Source organism: Scyliorhinus canicula, chromosome 24, assembly GCF_902713615.1.
Source record: "Scyliorhinus canicula chromosome 24, sScyCan1.1, whole genome shotgun sequence".
NCBI lineage: Eukaryota > Metazoa > Chordata > Chondrichthyes > Carcharhiniformes > Scyliorhinidae > Scyliorhinus > Scyliorhinus canicula.
This window is the reverse complement of record NC_052169.1, coordinates 25,816,499-25,834,073: the sequence shown is the minus strand read 5'-3', so window position 1 is coordinate 25,834,073 and position 17,575 is coordinate 25,816,499. Positions and strand designations below refer to the sequence as shown.

Genomic DNA, 17,575 nt, shown 5'->3' with positions numbered 1-17,575 from the left:
CTTCAGTAAAGCCTTTAACAAGGTGTCTCATGGCAGACTGGTACAAAAGGTGAAGTTACACAGGATCAGAGGTGAGGTGGTAAGATGGATACAGAACTGGCTGGGTCACAGAAGGCAAAGGGTAGTTACTGCCCAACATCTCTTTCCTAAGGTGTGGTGCCAAGGACTGAACAAGGTTCCTCAAAATCGGGTCCGAACCTCCATGTGTGAAGATTGCAGCAAATTAAATAGCTGTTGAAGTGTGAGAACTTTTTCACTGAATTTAAACTCCAAATGTTTAGTTTCTCTCCATATCTGGAAAAGTCTCAATTTGGAAAGGCAGAAGGGGATTGGCCGGGTGACATTCGCTGCCGAGGGTGAGGTTCATTCAGAATGAAGCATTGCTTCGGGTTTTGAGCACCAGGACCGATTGGGCTTAAAGCTGCCCAGGGAGCTGGAGGGATGTCCTGTACCTGAAGCCTCCGCATGGCCTCAGAGTCGGTGTCGGCCTTCACTTTACACGCCACCAAAAGCTGCGCTGTCGAGGCGGCCACTTGCTTGGCCGAGGAAATGAGCTTCTCCTCACTGGCTTGTCCTTGAACAGACGCGTTCGCTGCCTCACACAAGTTGCTTGTTGCAGCTGCGACCATCCTGGCCTAGAGAGAGAGAGGGAGAGAGAGAGAGAGAAAGGGGCGGAGGGAGAGAGGGGAGAGAGAGGGATGGAGGGAGAGAGAGAAAGGGGCGGAGGGAGAGAGAGAGGGGAGAGAGAGAAAGGGGCGGAGGGAGAGAGAGAGAGGAGAGAGAGAAAGGGGCGGAGGGAGAGAGAGGAGAGAGAGAAAGGGGCGGAGGGAGAGAGAGAGGGGAGAGAGAGGGATGGAGGGAGAGAGAGAAAGGGGCGGAGGGAGAGAGAGAGGGATGGAGGGAGAGAGAGAGAAAGGGGCGGAGGGAGAGAGGGAGGGGAGAGAGAAAGGGGCGGAGGGAGATCGAGAAAGGGGCGGAGGGAGAGAGAGAGGGGAGAGAGAGAGAGAGACGGAGAGTGAGAGAGGGTGAGAAGAGGGGGGAAGGAGAGAGAGAGGGGGGGAGAAAGAGTGTGGGGAAGAAGAGTGTGGGGAAGAAGAGTGTGGGGAAGAAGAGGGGGGAAGAAGAGGGGGAGAAGAGGGGGGAGAAGAGGGGGGGGGAAGAGGGGGGGAGAAGAGGGGGGGGAGAAGAGGGGGGGGAGAGAAGAGGGGGGGGGAGAAGGAGGGGGGGGGAGAAGAGGGGGGGGAGAAGAGGGGGGGGAGAAGAGGGGGGGGAGAAGACGGGGGGGGAAGAGGGGGGGGAGACGAGGGGGGGGGGAGACGAGGGGGGGAGACGAGGGGGGGGAGACGAGGGGGGGAGACGAGGGGGGGAGACGAGGGGGGGAGACGAGGGGGGGGGAGAGAGGGGGGGAGAAGAGGGGGGGGGAGGGGGGGGGAGAAGAGGGGGGGAGAGGGGGGGGGAGAAGAGGGGGGGGAGAAGAGGAGGGGAGAGAAGAGGGGGGAGAAGAGGGGGGAGAAGAGGGGGGGAGAAGAGGGGGGGAGAAGAGGGGGGGAGAAGAGGGGGGGAGAAGAGGGGGGGAGAAGAGGGGGGGGAAGAAGAGGGGGGGGGAGAAGAGGGGGGGAGAAGAGGGGGAGAAGAGGGGGGGGAGAAGAGAGAGAGAGGGGGGGAAGAGGGGGGGGGGAAGAAGAGGGGGGGGAGAAGAGGGGGGGGGAGAAGAGGGGGGGAGAAGAGGGGGGGGAGAAGAGAAGAGGGGGGGAGAAGGGGGAGAAGAGGGGGGGAGAAGAGGGGGGGGAGAAGAGGGGGGGGGAGAAGAGGGGGGAGAAGAGGGGGGGAGAAGAGGGGGGGACAAGAGGGGGGGGGAGAAGAGGGAGGGGGCGAAGAGGGGGGGAGAAGAGGGGGGAGAAGAGGGGGGGAGAAGAGGGGGGGAGAAGAGGGGGGGAGAAGAGGGGGGGAGAAGAGGGGGGGGAGAAGAGGGGGGGAGAAGAGGGGGGGAGAAGAGGGAGGGAGAAGAGGGAGGAGAGAAGGGGGGGGGGAGAGGGGGAGAAGAGGGAGGGAGAAGGGGGGGGGAAGAGGGGGAGAGAGGGGGGAGAGAGGAGGGGGGGAGAGAGGGGGGAGAGAGAGGGGGGGAGCTGAGGGGGGGAGAGGGGGGAGAGGGGGGGGGGAGAGCGGGGGGGGAGAGAGGGGGGGGAAGAGGGGGGGGGGAGAGAGGGGGGGGAGAGAGGGGGGGCAGAGAGAGGGGGGGAGAGAGGGGGGGAGAGAGAGGGGGAGAGAGAGAGGGGGGAGAGAGAGGGGAGAGAGAGGGGGAGAGAGAGGGGGGGAGAGGGGGGGAGAGGGGGGGGGGGAGAGAGGGGGGGGAGAGAGGGGGAGAGAGAGGGTGGGAGAGAGAGGGGTGAGAGAGGAGGGGTGAGAGAGAGGGGTGAGAGAGAGGGGGTGAGAGAGAGAGGAGAGAGGGGGGGAGAGAGAGGGGGGGGAGAGAGAGGGGGGGAGAAGAGGGGGGGGAGAAGAGGGGGGGAGAAGAGGGGGGGAGAGACAGAGGGGGGGAGAAGAGGGGGGGGCGAGAAGAGGGGGGGAGAAGAGGGGGGGGAGAGAAGAGGGGGGGAGAAGAGGGGGGGGAGAAGAGGGGGGGAGAAGAGGGGGGGGAGAGAGGGGGGGGAGAAGAGGGGGGGAGAAGAGGGGGGGAGAAGAGGGGGGGAGGAGAAGAGGGGGGGGAGAAGAGGGGGGAGAAGAGGGGGGAGAAGAGGGGGAGAATGGGGGGGGGGGAAGGGGGGGGAAGGGGGGGGAAGGGGGGGGGAGAAGGGGGGGGAGGAGAAGAGGGGGGAGACAGAGGGGGGGGAGAGAAGAGGGGGGGAGACAGAGGGGGGGAGACAGAGGGGGGGAGACAGAGGGGGGGAGACAGAGGGGGGGAGAGAGGGGGGGGGGGAGACAGAGGGGGGGGAGAAGAGGGGGGGGAGAGACGAGGGGGGGGAGAAGAGGGGGGGGGAGAAGAGGGGGGGAGAAGAGGGAGGGAGAAGAGGGAGGGAGAAGAGGGAGGAGAAGAGGGAGGGAGAAGAGGGGGATGAGAGGGGGGATAGAGAGGGGGGGGAGAGAGAGAAGAGGGGGGGAGAGAGAGGGGGGGGAGAGGAGAGGGGGGGGGAGAGAGAGGGGGGGAGAGGGGGGAGAGAGGGGGGGAGAGGGGGGGGGAGAGGGGGGGGGAGAGGGGGGGGGAGAGAGGGGGGGGAGAGAGGGGGGGGAGAGGGGGGGGAGAGGGGGGGGGGAGAGAGGGGGGGGAGAGAGGGGGGGAGAGAGGGGGTGGGAGAGAGGGGGGGGAGCGGGGGGGAGAGAGGGGGGGGAGAGAGAGGGGGGGAGAGAGGGGGAGAGCGGGGGGGAGAGAGAGGGGGGGGATGCGAGAGGGGGCGAGGAGAGGAGGAGGAGAGGGGCGGGAGAGAGGGGGGGGGAGAGGGGGGGGGAGAGAGGGGGGGGAGATGAGAGAGGGGGAGAGAGAGGGGGAGAGAGAGGGGGGCGAGAGAGGGGGAGAGAGGGGGGGGAGAGAGAGGGTGAGAGAGAGGGGGTGAGAGAGAGGGGGTGAGAGAGAGGGGGGAGAGAGAGGGGGAGAGAGAGGGGGGCGAGAGAGGGGGGGGAGAGAGAGGGGGGGCGAGAGAGGGGGGAGAGAGCAGAGGGGGGGAGAGAGAGGGGGGGGAGAGAGAGGGGGGGGAGAGAGAGAGGGGGGGAGAGAGAGCGGGGGGGAGAGAGAGGGGGGGAGAGAGAGAGGGGGGGAGAGAGAGAGGGGGGCGAGAGAGGGGGGGAGAGAGAGGGGGAGAGAGGGGGGGAGAGAGAGGGGGGGAGAGAGGGGGGGAGAGGAGGGGGGAGAGGAGGGGGGAGAGAGAGAGGGGGGATGAGCGAGGGGGGAGAGAGGGGGGGAGAGAGAGGGGGGAGAGAGAGGGGGGGGAGAGATAGGGGGGGAGAGAGAGGGGGGGGGAGAGATAGGGGGGAGAGAGAGGGGGGGGAGAGATAGGGGGGAGAGAGGAGGGGGGAGGAGAGGGGGGGGGAGAGAGAGGGGGGGAGAGAGAGGGGGGGAGGAAGGAGGGGGGGAGAGAGAGGGGGGGAGAGAGAGGGGGGAGAGAGGGGGGAGAGAGAGAGGGGTGAGAGAGGGGGGGGAGAGAGGGGGGAGAGAGAGGGGGGAGAGAGGGGGAGAGAGAGGGGGGAGAGAGAGGGGGGAGAGAGAGGGGGGAGAGAGAGGGGGGAGAGAGAGGGGGGAGAGAGAGGGGGGAGAGAGAGGGGGGGAGAGAGAGGGGGGAGAGAGAGGGGGGGGGAGAGATAGGGGGAGAGAGAGAGGGGGGGGAGAGATAGGGGGGAGAGAGAGGGGGGGGAGAGATAGGGGGGAGAGAGGAGGGGGGGGGAGAGATAGGGGGGAGAGAGAGGGGGGGAGGAGAGGGGGGGAGAGAGAGGAGGGGGGGAGAGAGAGGGGGGAGGAGAGGGGGGGGAGAGAGAGGGGGGGAGAGGGGGGGGGGGAGAGAGGGGGGGAGAGGGGGGGGGAGAGAGGGGGGGAGAGAGGGGGGAGAGAGAGGGGGGGAGAGAGAGGGAGGGGGAGAGAGAGAATGAGCTGTGTGTGGGACCAGGGCTTGCATCGCAGTGATAGCCTCGAAGCAAAGAGCTGACTGGATCTGACTAACCTCTCTACATTGCTCAGTTTAAGACCGTTGAACTGATATTTACTCCATCACTTTTCCAAATTGTGTCCCCCAAAATAGAGGTAAATGTGCATCAAACAGCCTTCCAGCTAAAACCGGATTGCTCTCGTGGTAGGTTACCAATCTGGATTAATACAGTGGAATAGCCAGCAAGCCCACACAGTACATCGTGACCAGTCCTGGTTCAGTCCATAGCGCAGTCCCCTCGAGATCCAAAGGCCGTGCGTTCAAGTCCCACTCCCGAGGCTGGAGCACAAACCCCAGGCTCACACCCTCAGTGCAATACCGAGGGGGAGTGGTACTGTCGGAGGTGCTGTTTTTTGTATGGATGTCCATGGCACGAGCTTACTCTGCGGAGTAACACTGAGTAATGAACTTACCCTGCAGAGGGAGACACTGAGCTTACTCTGCAGAGTAACACACAGAGACACCAAACTTACTCTGCAGAGTAACACACGGAGACACCAAACTTACTCTGCAGAGTAACACACGGAGACACCAAACTTACTCTGCAGAGTAACACACGGAGACACCAAACTTACTCTGCAGAGTAACACACGGAGACACCAAACTTACTCTGCAGAGTAACACACGGAGACACCAAACTTACTCTGCAGAGTAACACACGGAGACACCAAACTTACTCTGCAGAGTAACACACGGAGACACCAAACTTACTCTGCAGAGTAACACACGGAGACACCAAACTTACTCTGCAGAGTAACACACGGAGACACCAAACTTACTCTGCAGAGTAAACACACGGAGACACCAAACTTACTCTGCAGAGTAACACACGGAGACACCAAACTTACTCTGCAGAGTAACACACGGAGACACCAAACTTACTCTGCAGAGTAACACACGGAGACACCAAACTTACTCTGCAGAGTAACACACAGAGACACCAAGCTTACTCTGCAGAGTAACACTGAGTAATGAACTTACCATGCAGAGGGAGACACTGAGCTTACTCTACAGAGTAACACACCGAGCTTACTCTGCAGGGTAACACACCGAGCTTACTCTGCAGGGTAACACACCGAGCTTACTCTGCAGGGTAACACACCGAGCTTACTCTGCAGGGTAACACACCGAGCTTACTCTGCAGGGTAACACACCGAGCTTACTCTGCAGAGTAACACACGGAGACACCAAGCTTACTCTGCAGAGTAACACTGAGTAATGAACTTACCCTGCAGAGGGAGACACTGAGCTTACTCTGCAGGGTAACACACGGAGCTTACTCTGCAGAGTAACACACGGAGCTTACTCTGCAGAGTAACACACGGAGCTTACTCTGCAGAGTAACACACGGAGCTTACTCTGCAGAGTAACACACGGAGCTTACTCTGCAGAGTAACACACGGAGCTTACTCTGCAGAGTAACACACGGAGCTTACTCTGCAGAGTAACACACGGAGCTTACTCTGCAGAGTAACACACGGAGCTTACTCTGCAGAGTAACACACGGAGCTTACTCTGCAGAGTAACACACGGAGCTTACTCTGCAAGTAACACACGGAGCTTACTCTGCCAGAGTAACACACGGAGCTTACTCTGCAGAGTAACACACGGAGCTTACTCTGCCAGAGTAACACACGGAGCTTACTCTGCAGAGTAACACACGGAGCTTACTCTGCAGAGTAACACACGGAGCTTACTCTGCAGAGTAACACACGGAGCTTACTCTGCAGAGTAACACACGGAGCTTACTCTGCAGAGTAACACACGGAGCTTACTCTGCAGAGTAACACACGGAGCTTACTCTGCAGAGTAACACACGGAGCTTACTCTGCAGAGTAACACACGGAGCTTACTCTGCAGAGTAACACACGGAGCTTACTCTGCAGAGTAACACACGGAGCTTACTCTGCAGAGTAACACACGGAGCTTACTCTGCGGAGTAACACACGGAGCTTACTCTGCGGAGTAACACACGGAGCTTACTCTGCGGAGTAACACACGGAGCTTACTCTGCGGAGTAACACACGGAGCTTACTCTGCGGAGTAACACACGGAGCTTACTCTGCGGAGTAACACACGGAGCTTACTCTGCAGAGTAACACACGGAGCTTACTCTGCAGAGTAACACACGGAGCTTACTCTGCAGAGTAACACACGGAGCTTACTCTGCAGAGTAACACACGGAGCTTACTCTGCAGAGTAACACACGGAGCTTACTCTGCAGAGTAACACACGGAGCTTACTCTGCAGAGTAACACACGGAGCTTACTCTGCAGAGTAACACACGGAGCTTACTCTGCAGAGTAACACACGGAGCTTACTCTGCAGAGTAACACACGGAGCTTACTCTGCAGAGTAACACACGGAGCTTACTCTGCGGAGTAACACACGGAGACACCGAGCTTACTCTGCAGAGTAACACACGGAGACACCGAGCTTACGCTGCAGAGTAACACATGGAGACACCGAGCTTACTCTGCAGAGTAACACACGGAGACACCGAGCTTACTCTGCAGAGTAACACACGGAGACACCGAGCTTACTCTGCAGAGTAACACACAGAGACACCGAGCTTACTCTGCAGAGTAACACACAGAGACACCGAGCTTACTCTGCAGAGTAACACACAGAGACACCGAGCTTACTTCGTGTACAAGAGCAGATTAATGGGGAGATTTCAAACTGCGTTAAAACTGGAATTGGGAATCGATTGCACAGAACCTGGCTGATTTTCCTGTTAGCTGGAACTCGGGTGGTGTCTATAACAATCAACGGATTGACATCAGATCAGTGACAGGTTAGAAATCATCCTTGCGCAGCAATACAAAGGGTTTAAATCCCCCAACCCAGAATCTCGCCGGAGGAACACTTACTGCAGATATAAGACCTTGAGACCACTGTCCATCATCCACCGCATTTGCAAGGATGGCGCCAACCTGTTGATACAGAAAGACGCCCATTAGAATAGTGGCAGAGACAGCAACAAGTCAGTGAAATGCAGCTGCGATTCCTTTCTATCCTGCTTACCTTTCCCTGGGCAACGAGCTCTCGCTGGGCTGCCGAGGCAGACTTGACCAGTGCGCTGGTAGCAGCTGCAATCGATTTTGCAGCTTCCAGAATCTGTTCCTCAAAGTCAAGTGTCTCATCCGCTTGCTGCAGGGAAAGTAAAGACATTGTTGAAGGGAACGGATGGTTCAGGATACCCCAGGCCCACGCACACCACCCCTTGCATCTCACAAAGCTTCTTGTATAGAACAAAAAAAATCTTAAAACTCCCAAAAAACAGGTAAAACGCTAGCCCATATGAAACGGTTATTCTGCCACTTAATTCCTATGTAAATTATTGTAAAATTAAACTGAGCCTCGACACAGTGAGCTTGTACGAATCAGAAACCAGTTACGTTAGATTTTCTTCTGCTCCAGAATCAACTCCCTTAATCCGACACTGTTTTGCTTCCTATCAGCTCTTCAGCCCATGATCAATTTTTTTGTACCCAGGAGACAGGGCAGGACACTATAGCAATATGTTTGATATATAGTTGACTTGAGTAACAACCTAATATATCAAACATATCACACAGCGACTTGCAGGAAACATCCAGCTGGGAACCACTTCAAAAAGACAATAGATCATGGCCAATCCCCCAGACCAAGAGGAGAGCAATGGCTTACGACTAGCCGAGATCGATATAGCGACTAGAAGCATGGGTGGTCTGGACACTGGTACTATGCTATGCAGGTTTAGATGGATCAGGGCGACGAGCACTGTGCACACAGCACTGGGCTGGGCTGGGCTCAGAGCCACTCACTGTCTCACTTGCCCTGTGCACACAGCACTGGGCTGGGCTCGACCACTCTGGGCCCCGTGCACACAGCACTGGGCTGGGCTCGATAGCACTGGGCTGGGCTCGATCACTCTGGGCCCCGTGCACACAGCACTGGGCTGGGCTCGGAGCCACTCACTGTCTCAATCACCCTGGGCCCCGTGCACACAGCACTGGGCTGGTCTCGGAGCCACTCACTGTCTCAATCACCCTGGGCACCGTGCACACAGCACTGGGCTGGGCTCGGAGCCACTCACTGTCTCAATCACCCTGGGCCCCGTGCACACAGCACTGGGCTGGGCTCGGAGCCACTCACTGTCTCAATCACCCTGGGCCCCGTGTACACAGCACTGGGCTGGGCTCGATCACTCTGGGCCCCGTGCACACAGCACTGGGCTGGGCTCGGAGCTGCTCACTGTCTCAATCACCCTGGGCCCTGTGCACACAGCACTGGGCTGGTCTCGATCACTCTGGGCCCCGTGCACACAGCACTGGGCTGGGCTCGGAGCCACTCACTGTCTCAATCACTCTGGGCCCCGTGCACACAGCACTGGGCTGGGCTCGGAGCCACTCACTGTCTCAATCACCCTGGGCCCCGTGCACACAGCACTGGGCTGGTCTCGGAGCCACTCACTGTCTCACTCGCCCTGGGCCCCGTGCACACAGCACTGGGCTGGGCTCGATCACTCTGGGCCCTGTGCACACAGCACTGGGCTGGGCTCGGAGCTGCTCACTGTCTCACTCACCCTGGGCTTGGCTCTTGGTTTCAGCTGCTCCAGTTTCTTGGCGGCAGCCTCAATGGACGCGGCGGCTCCCAGCAGCTCGGCCTCCGCGATGACGGTCGGGTCTTCGGGATCCACCCATTCGGTGCCTGGGGGAGTCAAAATGTGCCCCGTGAGCTCCCTGGATGAACTCGCCACGTTCGCAAATTAAATCGAGTTGTAGGAGGGAGGGAGAGAGGGTGAGGGGAACAGGGGTTAGGACACTGGCCGAGGATTGGGCAAGTCTCCTGGCTTCACTGAAAGGAATTTCCACATTAGCTTGGGAAACACCAAAGGACTGTTTAAGGTGAGGCTGCAGATCCCCCGACTATGTAATGGCTGAAATACACGCAGTGGAAAAGAATTTGCCAAGTGGGAAAATGGCTGACATTGTGCCCTGAGGCATGATGGTTAAAGAGACCAACAAGGCTGGTCCGTGTGAAAACTGCAGCTCACTTTTGTGGGAACAGACAGAACGGTGACTTACAACTGGACTTTTCACCGATAACGCTTGGTTCTGACACAACGAAAGCAAGGTTCTCTTAAAGACGAATTAGGGCAGCATGGTAGCACACGTGGTTAGCACTGTGGCATCACAGCGCCAGGGTCCCAGGTTCGATTCCCCGCTGGGTCACTGTCAGCGCGGAGTCTGCGTGGGTTTCCTCTGGGTGCTCCAGTTTCCCCCATCAGTCTAAAGACGTACAGGTTAGGTGGCCATGATAAATTGCCCTTTGTCACCAAAAAGGTTAGGGGGGGGGGGGGGTTATTGGGTTACGGGGATAGGGTGGAAGTGAGGGCTTGGGTGAGTCGGGTGCAGACTCAATGGGCCGAATGGCCTCCTTCTGCCATGTTCTAAGTGCTGCAGGAGTGTTTATATGAATGAACTATAAGAACTATAACCGTACAAAACGTAGGGACTTCCGATAGTTCAGCAGCGATAACTCTGGGACCAACATCTGCAAGACAAGACTCGGAGTTTGGCAACTCGGAGAAGTGCACACCCTCCACAGCCTGCCTGGCCAAGTTCTCTCTATTGGGTAGCATCTGGAGTTCAAGTTGTGGATCTTAAAACGTACGTAACTGTTAAAATAAGCACGTAACTAAAGTCTTGAGTGAGTTAAATACAGATATATTAAATCAAACTTAGCATTGAGGGCTGATTTGTCTGTTGACGCCAGCAGAGGGCAGCAACAAGTTCTGTGGGAATGATGTTCTGATGGTTGGGTTTTATAAATGGAGATATATAATAGGAAGGAAATGTGTACAACCTTTACTAACCATTGGTTGGGCCTCAGATGCAATACCATGATCGCTACGTTCGAGAAGGACAACGACAGCAGATACCTGGGAACACCACCTCCGAGTCACTCACCATCCCGACTGGAAAATATATCGGCTGTTCCTTCACTGTCGCAGGGTCAGAATCCTGGCCCCCCCCTCCCTAACAGCACAGTGGGTGTACCTACATCACCTGGACTGCAGTGTTGCAAGGCGGCGGCTCACCCCCACCTTCTCAAAGGGATAGTTAGGGATGGGCATTAAGTACTGTCCTAGCCAGTAATCCCGTAAAATGGATACTTAAAAAAAAAAGTGTTCAATTTTGGGCAACACACTTTAGTAAGGATGTGGAGGCGAGGAGGAGATTTACTACAACAGTGCATCAGAGCAATCCAAAACATTAACTCGGTTTCATTCCACAGGTGCTGGCCGGCCACAGAACCATAACTTCCCCCAAGTGCAGAAGGAGGCCATTCGACCCATCGGGTCTGCACCGAGCCTCTGAAAGATCACTGCAACCAGGGTGAGGGGGACTACCTCAGATCGCAGCGTACTCCGCCAACCTGTGAAGCCTTGAAAAAGACCATCATAAAACACGGGCCAATTTATAGGCCAAACATGAATCACGGGTTTTGCGTTTGATTGGAAGCCATTTTGAAATGTGGAAGAAAAAAATCACTGCTAATTCAAATGTGCCAGGTTTCAATTGATTAAGTAATTCTATAAGAACACAAGTGCAGAAAGGCAAATTTATTTTAGCTTCCCGCCATTGTAGGCCGGGGTGAACAGGATTACACTACCTGATCCCAAAAGGGAAACGTGGGCCTTGTTGATGGTGTGAATCTGCCCGGAGACAGCATAGACTGAATCTATCAGAACAAGGATATAGGTATGAGATTAAACAGGCATGTTTAGGACAGAGAGCTAACTAGCTGGAAATAGATTCGGGGTCAATGGATCATTTGGAGGTTGGCAAATTGCAACTGGTGGAGTGCCACAGGAATCAGTGCTGGAGCTATTCATGATCTATATACCACTTGGATGAAGGGGCTGACTGTGTTGTAACCAAATTTATTGATAATCCAGAGATAAAAGTAAGTTGTGGGGAGGATACAGAGTCTGCAAAAAGGATACAGATAGGTTACGTGAGTGGGTAATTGACGGATTGTGTATAATGTGGGAAAATGTGAGGTTGTCCACTTTGGCAGGAAGAATAAAAAAGCAGAATAGATACATAGAAGCTGGGAGCAGGAGGCGGCCTATTGGCCCTTCGAGCCAGCGCCGCCATTCATCATGTTATTTAGCGACTGCTGCATTACAGAGGGATCTGGGAGGCCTTGTACACGAATCATAAAACGTTAGCTTGCATACAGAAAGTAATTAAGGCGGCCCCATGAAATACTGGCCTTTATTGCAAGGGAGTTCGTAAAAGGAGCGAGATCGAGGGGCACAGATTTAAGGTGATTTGCAAAAGAAGCAAATGTGATGTGACAAAAACGTTTTTCACACAGCGAGTGGTTGGGGGTCAGGGTGGGGCAGCTTGGCAGTGTGGTGGAGGCAGGTTCAATCGAGGCGGACAACAGATAATTATTTGAATAGAAACAATGTGCAGGGGTCCTGGGAAAAGCACTAAGTCATGATGCTCGTTTGGAGAGTTGGTGCAGACTCTTGTTTGTTTGTAGCTTTGTGGTCTGCAAGGCTAACTGTAAAGGGAATTGGGGAAACCACATCTGGAGGACAGTGTACAGTTTTGGGTCTCTTTACTTCAATATATTTTTGCATTGGAAGCGGTTCAGAGAAGGTTCACTTGACCGATCCCGGGGATAAAGGGGGTTGTTTTGTGAGGGAATGCTGAGCAGGTTAGGCCTGTGCCCATTAGAGTTTAGAAAAACGAGAAGTGGTTTTGTTGAAATAAATCCTGACAAGGTGGATGCCAAGAGAATGTTTCCTGTTGTGTGTGTGTGTGCGTGCATGTGCGCGTCTGTGTGCATGTGTGTGTGGGTGTGTGCGCGTGCGTGCATGTGCGCGTCTGTGTGCATGTGTGTGTGGTGTGAGTGTGGTGTGTGTGTGTGCGTGTGTGCGTGTGTGTGCGTGTGTGCGTGTGTGCGGTGTGCGTGTGTGCGGTGTGCGTGGTGTGTGCGTGCGTGTGCGTTTGCAGGTGTTCTACAACCCTAAGACACTGCTTTAAAAATAAAGGCTCTTCCACTTAAGACAGAAATCAGGAGCAATTTATTTTTTCAGTGGGTTATTAGTCTATGGAACTCTCTTGCCCAGAGGAGTGGAGACTGGGTAATGGAATGTATTAGATTCAAGGAGGTCGACAGCGCAGAAAAGGCCCTTCGGCCCATCCTGTCTGTACCAGTCAAAAACAACCACCTAACTATTCTAATCCTATTTTCCAGCACTTTGCCTTGCCTTCCCTGGCAGTGCAAGGAGATCTAAATACTTCTTAAATGTTATGAGGGTCTCTGCCTCCACCACCCTTTCAGGCAGTGAGTTCCAGACTCCCACCGTCCTCACACCCATTTGGTAGCAGAGTGGTTAGCACTGTTCAAATAACAGAGTGGTTAGCACAAAAGGCCATGGGGCCTCACGGTAGCATGGTGGTTAGCATCAATGCTTCACAGCTCCAGGGTCCCAGGTTCGATTCCCGGCTGGGTGACTGTCTGTGTGGAGTCTGCACGTCCTCCCCGTGTGTGCGTGGGTTTCCTCCGGGTGCTCCGGTTTCCTCCCACAAGTCCCGAAAGACGTGCTTGTTGGGTGAATTGGACATTCTGAATTCTCTCTGTGTACCCGAACAGGTGCCGGAATGTGGCGACTAGGGGCTTTTCACAGTAACTTCATTGCAGCGTTAATGCAAGCCTACTTGTGATAATAAAGATTATTATTATTAAATGCAGTGGCACAGTGGTTAGCACAGCGCCAGGGGCCCGGGTTCAGTTTTGGCTTTGGGTTACTGTCTGTGCGGAGTCTGCACTTTCTCCCCGTGTCTGCGTGGGTTTCCTCCGGGTGCTCCGGTTTCCTCCCACAGTCCAAAGACGTGTTGGTTGGGTGGATTGGCCCAAGATCAATGTGCAGGATGGGGTGGTCTTTCGGAGGGTTTATGCAGACTTGATGGGCCAAATGGCCTCCTTTTGCACTGTCGGGGTTCCATGAAATAGATTAAAATGACATGAGTGAAATGAAGGACAGATTGTTTGTTTTGTATTAGCCTCATGTAGAGGCAAGAATGTTTGACTTCAGCCAACGATTCTCTTCTGGAATTGGCAACGTGACCTTCCCACTGTAACATCAGTTTGTGGAATGTTATTCAATGGGGCCGGGAGGGGGGGGGGGGGGGGTGTTGGAATGAAACATCAACTTCTTTTTTTTAAATGAATTTAGAGCACCCAATTATATATTTTTTCCAATTAAGGGGCAATTTAGTGTGGCCAATCCACCTAACCTGCACATCTTTGGGTTGTGGGGGTGAAACCCACGCAGACACGGGGAGAATGTGCAAACTCCACACGGACAGTAACCCAGAGCCGGGATTCGAACCTGGGACCTCAGCGCCGCAGTCCCAGTGCTAACCACTGCGCCACATGCTGCCCTTGAAACATCAACTTCTAAAGTGCATCTGCCATCAGTTTGGCTGAGTGACCCCACTCTCCCCCTCCACTCCCGGGGGGGGGGAGGGGGTCCGCGAGTTCACGGTTCTACCCACCCTCTCAGTGGATGCCACAGCTTATTGAGAATCTCTCTCCCTCTGCCTTAAAAACATTCGGGGGGGGGGGGGGGAGGAGGTTATCAGGGGTAGACGGGAGGTTACAACCAGATCAATCATGATCTCATTGAATGGAAGGGGCAGGATTGAGGGGCCGAGTGGCCTACAGCTGCTCCTCATTCTTGGTAAAAGATGCTGTGACATTATTTCAATGATGAGCAGGTGGGTGGTCTCCTGTTCTGACCGATATTCTCCCCTTAACCAACATCACAGAATCATCTAAATCAGTCATTTCCCTGTGGAGCACTCAGTGATGTTGTGAATAAATGGAATATCGGAGATTCTGGCAAGTTTACCTCCTTGCTGTCTGTGCGTCAGAGATACCAGATAGGGCAGGAATGGCTGCTGGAGCAGTGTGTGGACAGAGTTCAGCCAAGAGTATGGTGATTGGAAAAGCCTGTAATGGGAGTACTGTCCAATCTGCAAAGGAATGGGGAGAACGCCAAAGCCAAGATGGAAGAACTTTGTACAAAAGATCAGAACGCAAGGGGGGCAATGGAGGGCTGGGGGCTGCTGAGGAGCGAATGATGGAGAGATCTTGCGTGGAATGACCACTGCTTTCACACATTCCTTCAATGTCACGAGATCGTCCGCTGCATATTTCAGATGAGTTGTTGGAATAATACAATCTTTATTATTGTCACAAGTAGTTTACATTAACACTGTAATGAAGTTACTGGGAAAAGCCCCGAGTCGCCACATTTCGGCGCCTGTTAGGGTACATAGAGGGAGAATTCAGAATGTCCAATTCATCTAATAGCACGTCTTTCGGGACTTATGGGAGGAAACCGGAGCGCCCGGAGGAAACCCACGCACACACGGGGAGAACGTGCAGACTCTGCACAGACAGTGACCCAAGCCGGGAATGGAACCCGGGTCCCTGGCGCTGTGAAGCAACAGTGCTGCCCCATGACTGGTGGGAGAAGAGGGCAGAGGTGAAGGTCTTAACACCAGCACCTGTATTGACCCCCTCGCCCACCCAGAGCACTCAATACTGGCTTCTTTAGTACCAATGTTCCCCCGTACCTCAGTCAGCATCTACAGGATGAAGAGACGCGAGACCTTTCTCACAAAAGCTCGGCTCCCCATCCAAAACGCTGGCTCCCCATCCAAAACGCTGGCTCCCCATCCAAAACGCTGGCTCCCCATCCAAAACGCTGGCTCCCCATCCGAAACGCTGGCTCCCCATCCAAAACGCTGGCTCCCCATCCCAAACGCTGGCTCCCCATCCAAAACGCTGGCTCCCCATCCAAAACGCTGGCTCCCCATCCAAAACGCTGGCTCCCCATCCAAAACGCTGGCTCCCCATCCAAAACGCTGGCTCCCCATCCAAAACGCTGGCTCCCCATCCAAAACGCTGGCTCCCCATCCAAAACGCTGGCTCCCCATCCAAAACGCTGGCTCTACTCTACGCAGATGCTGCCAGACCCAGGCAGTGTTTCCAGTACTTACTGTTTCGGTTTTAAAGTTAAATAGTGTCTGAAGCATTGTGAACGTGGATTCAGAAATAGAGGAAATAGAGAAGAATTTGGAAGATGAATTTAAAGAATATAGAGAGCAAAGACATGCAGGTTAGGTGGATTGGCCACACTAAATTGCCCCCAAATGTCTAAAGATTAGGCGGGGCTGTGGGGATAGGGCGAGGGAGTGAGCCTGGGTAGGGTGCTCTTTCAGATAGTCAGTGCAGACTCGATGGGCTGAATGGTCTCCTTCTGTGCTGTGGGATTTCTATGGATTCTATGGGGTCCTTTACATCCATGGGACAGGGTCTCGGTTTAACATCTGATGCTAAAGCTGGTCCCTTTGATAGTTCAGCATTCCCTCAGTGGAGTATCACGTCGCTGGAGTAAGTGACACTGAGATTCCAATCCCCCCCATTCTATATTCCAGACATGGTTTTGTGAAATGCCACAGCTGTGTCAACAAAGGAGGAACTCTTCCCTTAGACCAGGGGCTCTGCCTTTCCTTTTGAACTGGACAAAGAACCATCTTTGAGAAATAAGTCGAGAGAGATTGTTTCGAAGCTGACCTGGAGATGTCCAGCCGACTTAAATTGGCCAGCTCCCTGCAACCAGAATGGCTGATCTCTTCCAACACTCAGATGATGGGAGGAAGGGGAATGTGCTCCCCTTGGCAGCGTTAGATTGGCCCTCGAGGAGTTACATACAAGTCAGTCAAGTGAACAATTACACAAATTGTCAATGCTGTCGCTCTCATACACCCACGATCAAGAGATATCTTACCAAAGCAGCTTCAAGAACCTTTCCTTGAAAGGTAAGCTCAGGGTGGAAGGAGAGACAGAATTGGATTTGCTCCCTGTGGTACCGAGTCCCCTTTAAGGGGCGATCCCTCGTGGTCCACGTGACTTGCTCGGGGCCTATCATGCGGGAGCACACGAACCCTGACCAATGGGAGAAAAGTGCAGGGCACTGGGGGCAGGGGCCTGGGTAGTGTGGACCCGGGAGTCAGAGTGAAGAGCCGTTTCGGAGACCTCTGTGCCGGTGCATAGTTGACCTCCCCCTTATTCTTAATATCCCCTTTGGTTGTATAAGAAGCCTCCGCGGTATTGCCACGAGCCACCAGACTCCCAATGTAATGCGTGCGATCCCTGGACCATGCTGCAGCAGTAAGAGCTCATCGTGGCCGATGGAAGTCGGAGAAACTGCTCCTAGCTCGCTACGCCACACGAGATCCAACTCGATCTCGCAAGATATTGAGATGTAAATCTCGCCCATTGTGGGGGGGGGGGGGGGGTGGGGGTCAGAGATTGATTTGGGGGCCACTGGGGAGTCCCGTTTTGGGCAGTTATGGGCCTGCCAAATTTTGGAAAGTGAAGAATGGGGTGCAGAGCGAGAGGCTTCAGTGATGGGGAAGGATTTCACAAACTGGAACTCTTTTCATTTAGTGAAAGGAGATTAATTGAGGCAGGAGCTGAGAGAGGGGTTCAAAATAACGAGGGGGTAAATGAGGAACAACGATTTCCACTGGTTAGTGAGTCAGTAACGAGGAGCCGTCAATTTACATATTGAGGGAAGAGGCTGGAATAATCATCCAACATCACAAAACTGGAGACCGGGAAGTCCGCTCAGAAACTGAGGGGGAAGTAAATTCCAGAATCATAATCAAACAGACATGGGTAACTATTGGAAAAGGAAAATAAACGACGGGAATGGGAAAGAGAAAAGGGATAGGTCGAAGAGTATGCTGTCATAACCGGGCTGAATAGCCCCCTCCTGTAGTTCTTTGCGATTACAGTTTTCCAGGTTATTGGTGTGGGTGAGATCGGAGTCACGTCTCCCACTGCAAGAGGAACTT

General features: G+C 54.8%; 1 protein-coding gene across 1 annotated transcript in view; it reads right to left on the bottom strand.

Moving 5' to 3' along the window:
- LOC119956733 (talin-2) overlaps positions 1 to 17,575 on the bottom strand; it is a 369,765-nt gene that overhangs the window by 11,045 nt on the left and 341,145 nt on the right. The window contains exons 50-53 of the mRNA XM_038784070.1: positions 9,202 to 9,326; positions 7,659 to 7,784; positions 7,505 to 7,567; positions 453 to 635 (exon numbers count right to left, since the gene is read on the bottom strand). Coding sequence (XP_038639998.1) covers positions 453 to 635; positions 7,505 to 7,567; positions 7,659 to 7,784; positions 9,202 to 9,326 — 497 coding nt within the window. The remainder of the gene's footprint in view (positions 1 to 452; positions 636 to 7,504; positions 7,568 to 7,658; positions 7,785 to 9,201; positions 9,327 to 17,575) is intronic.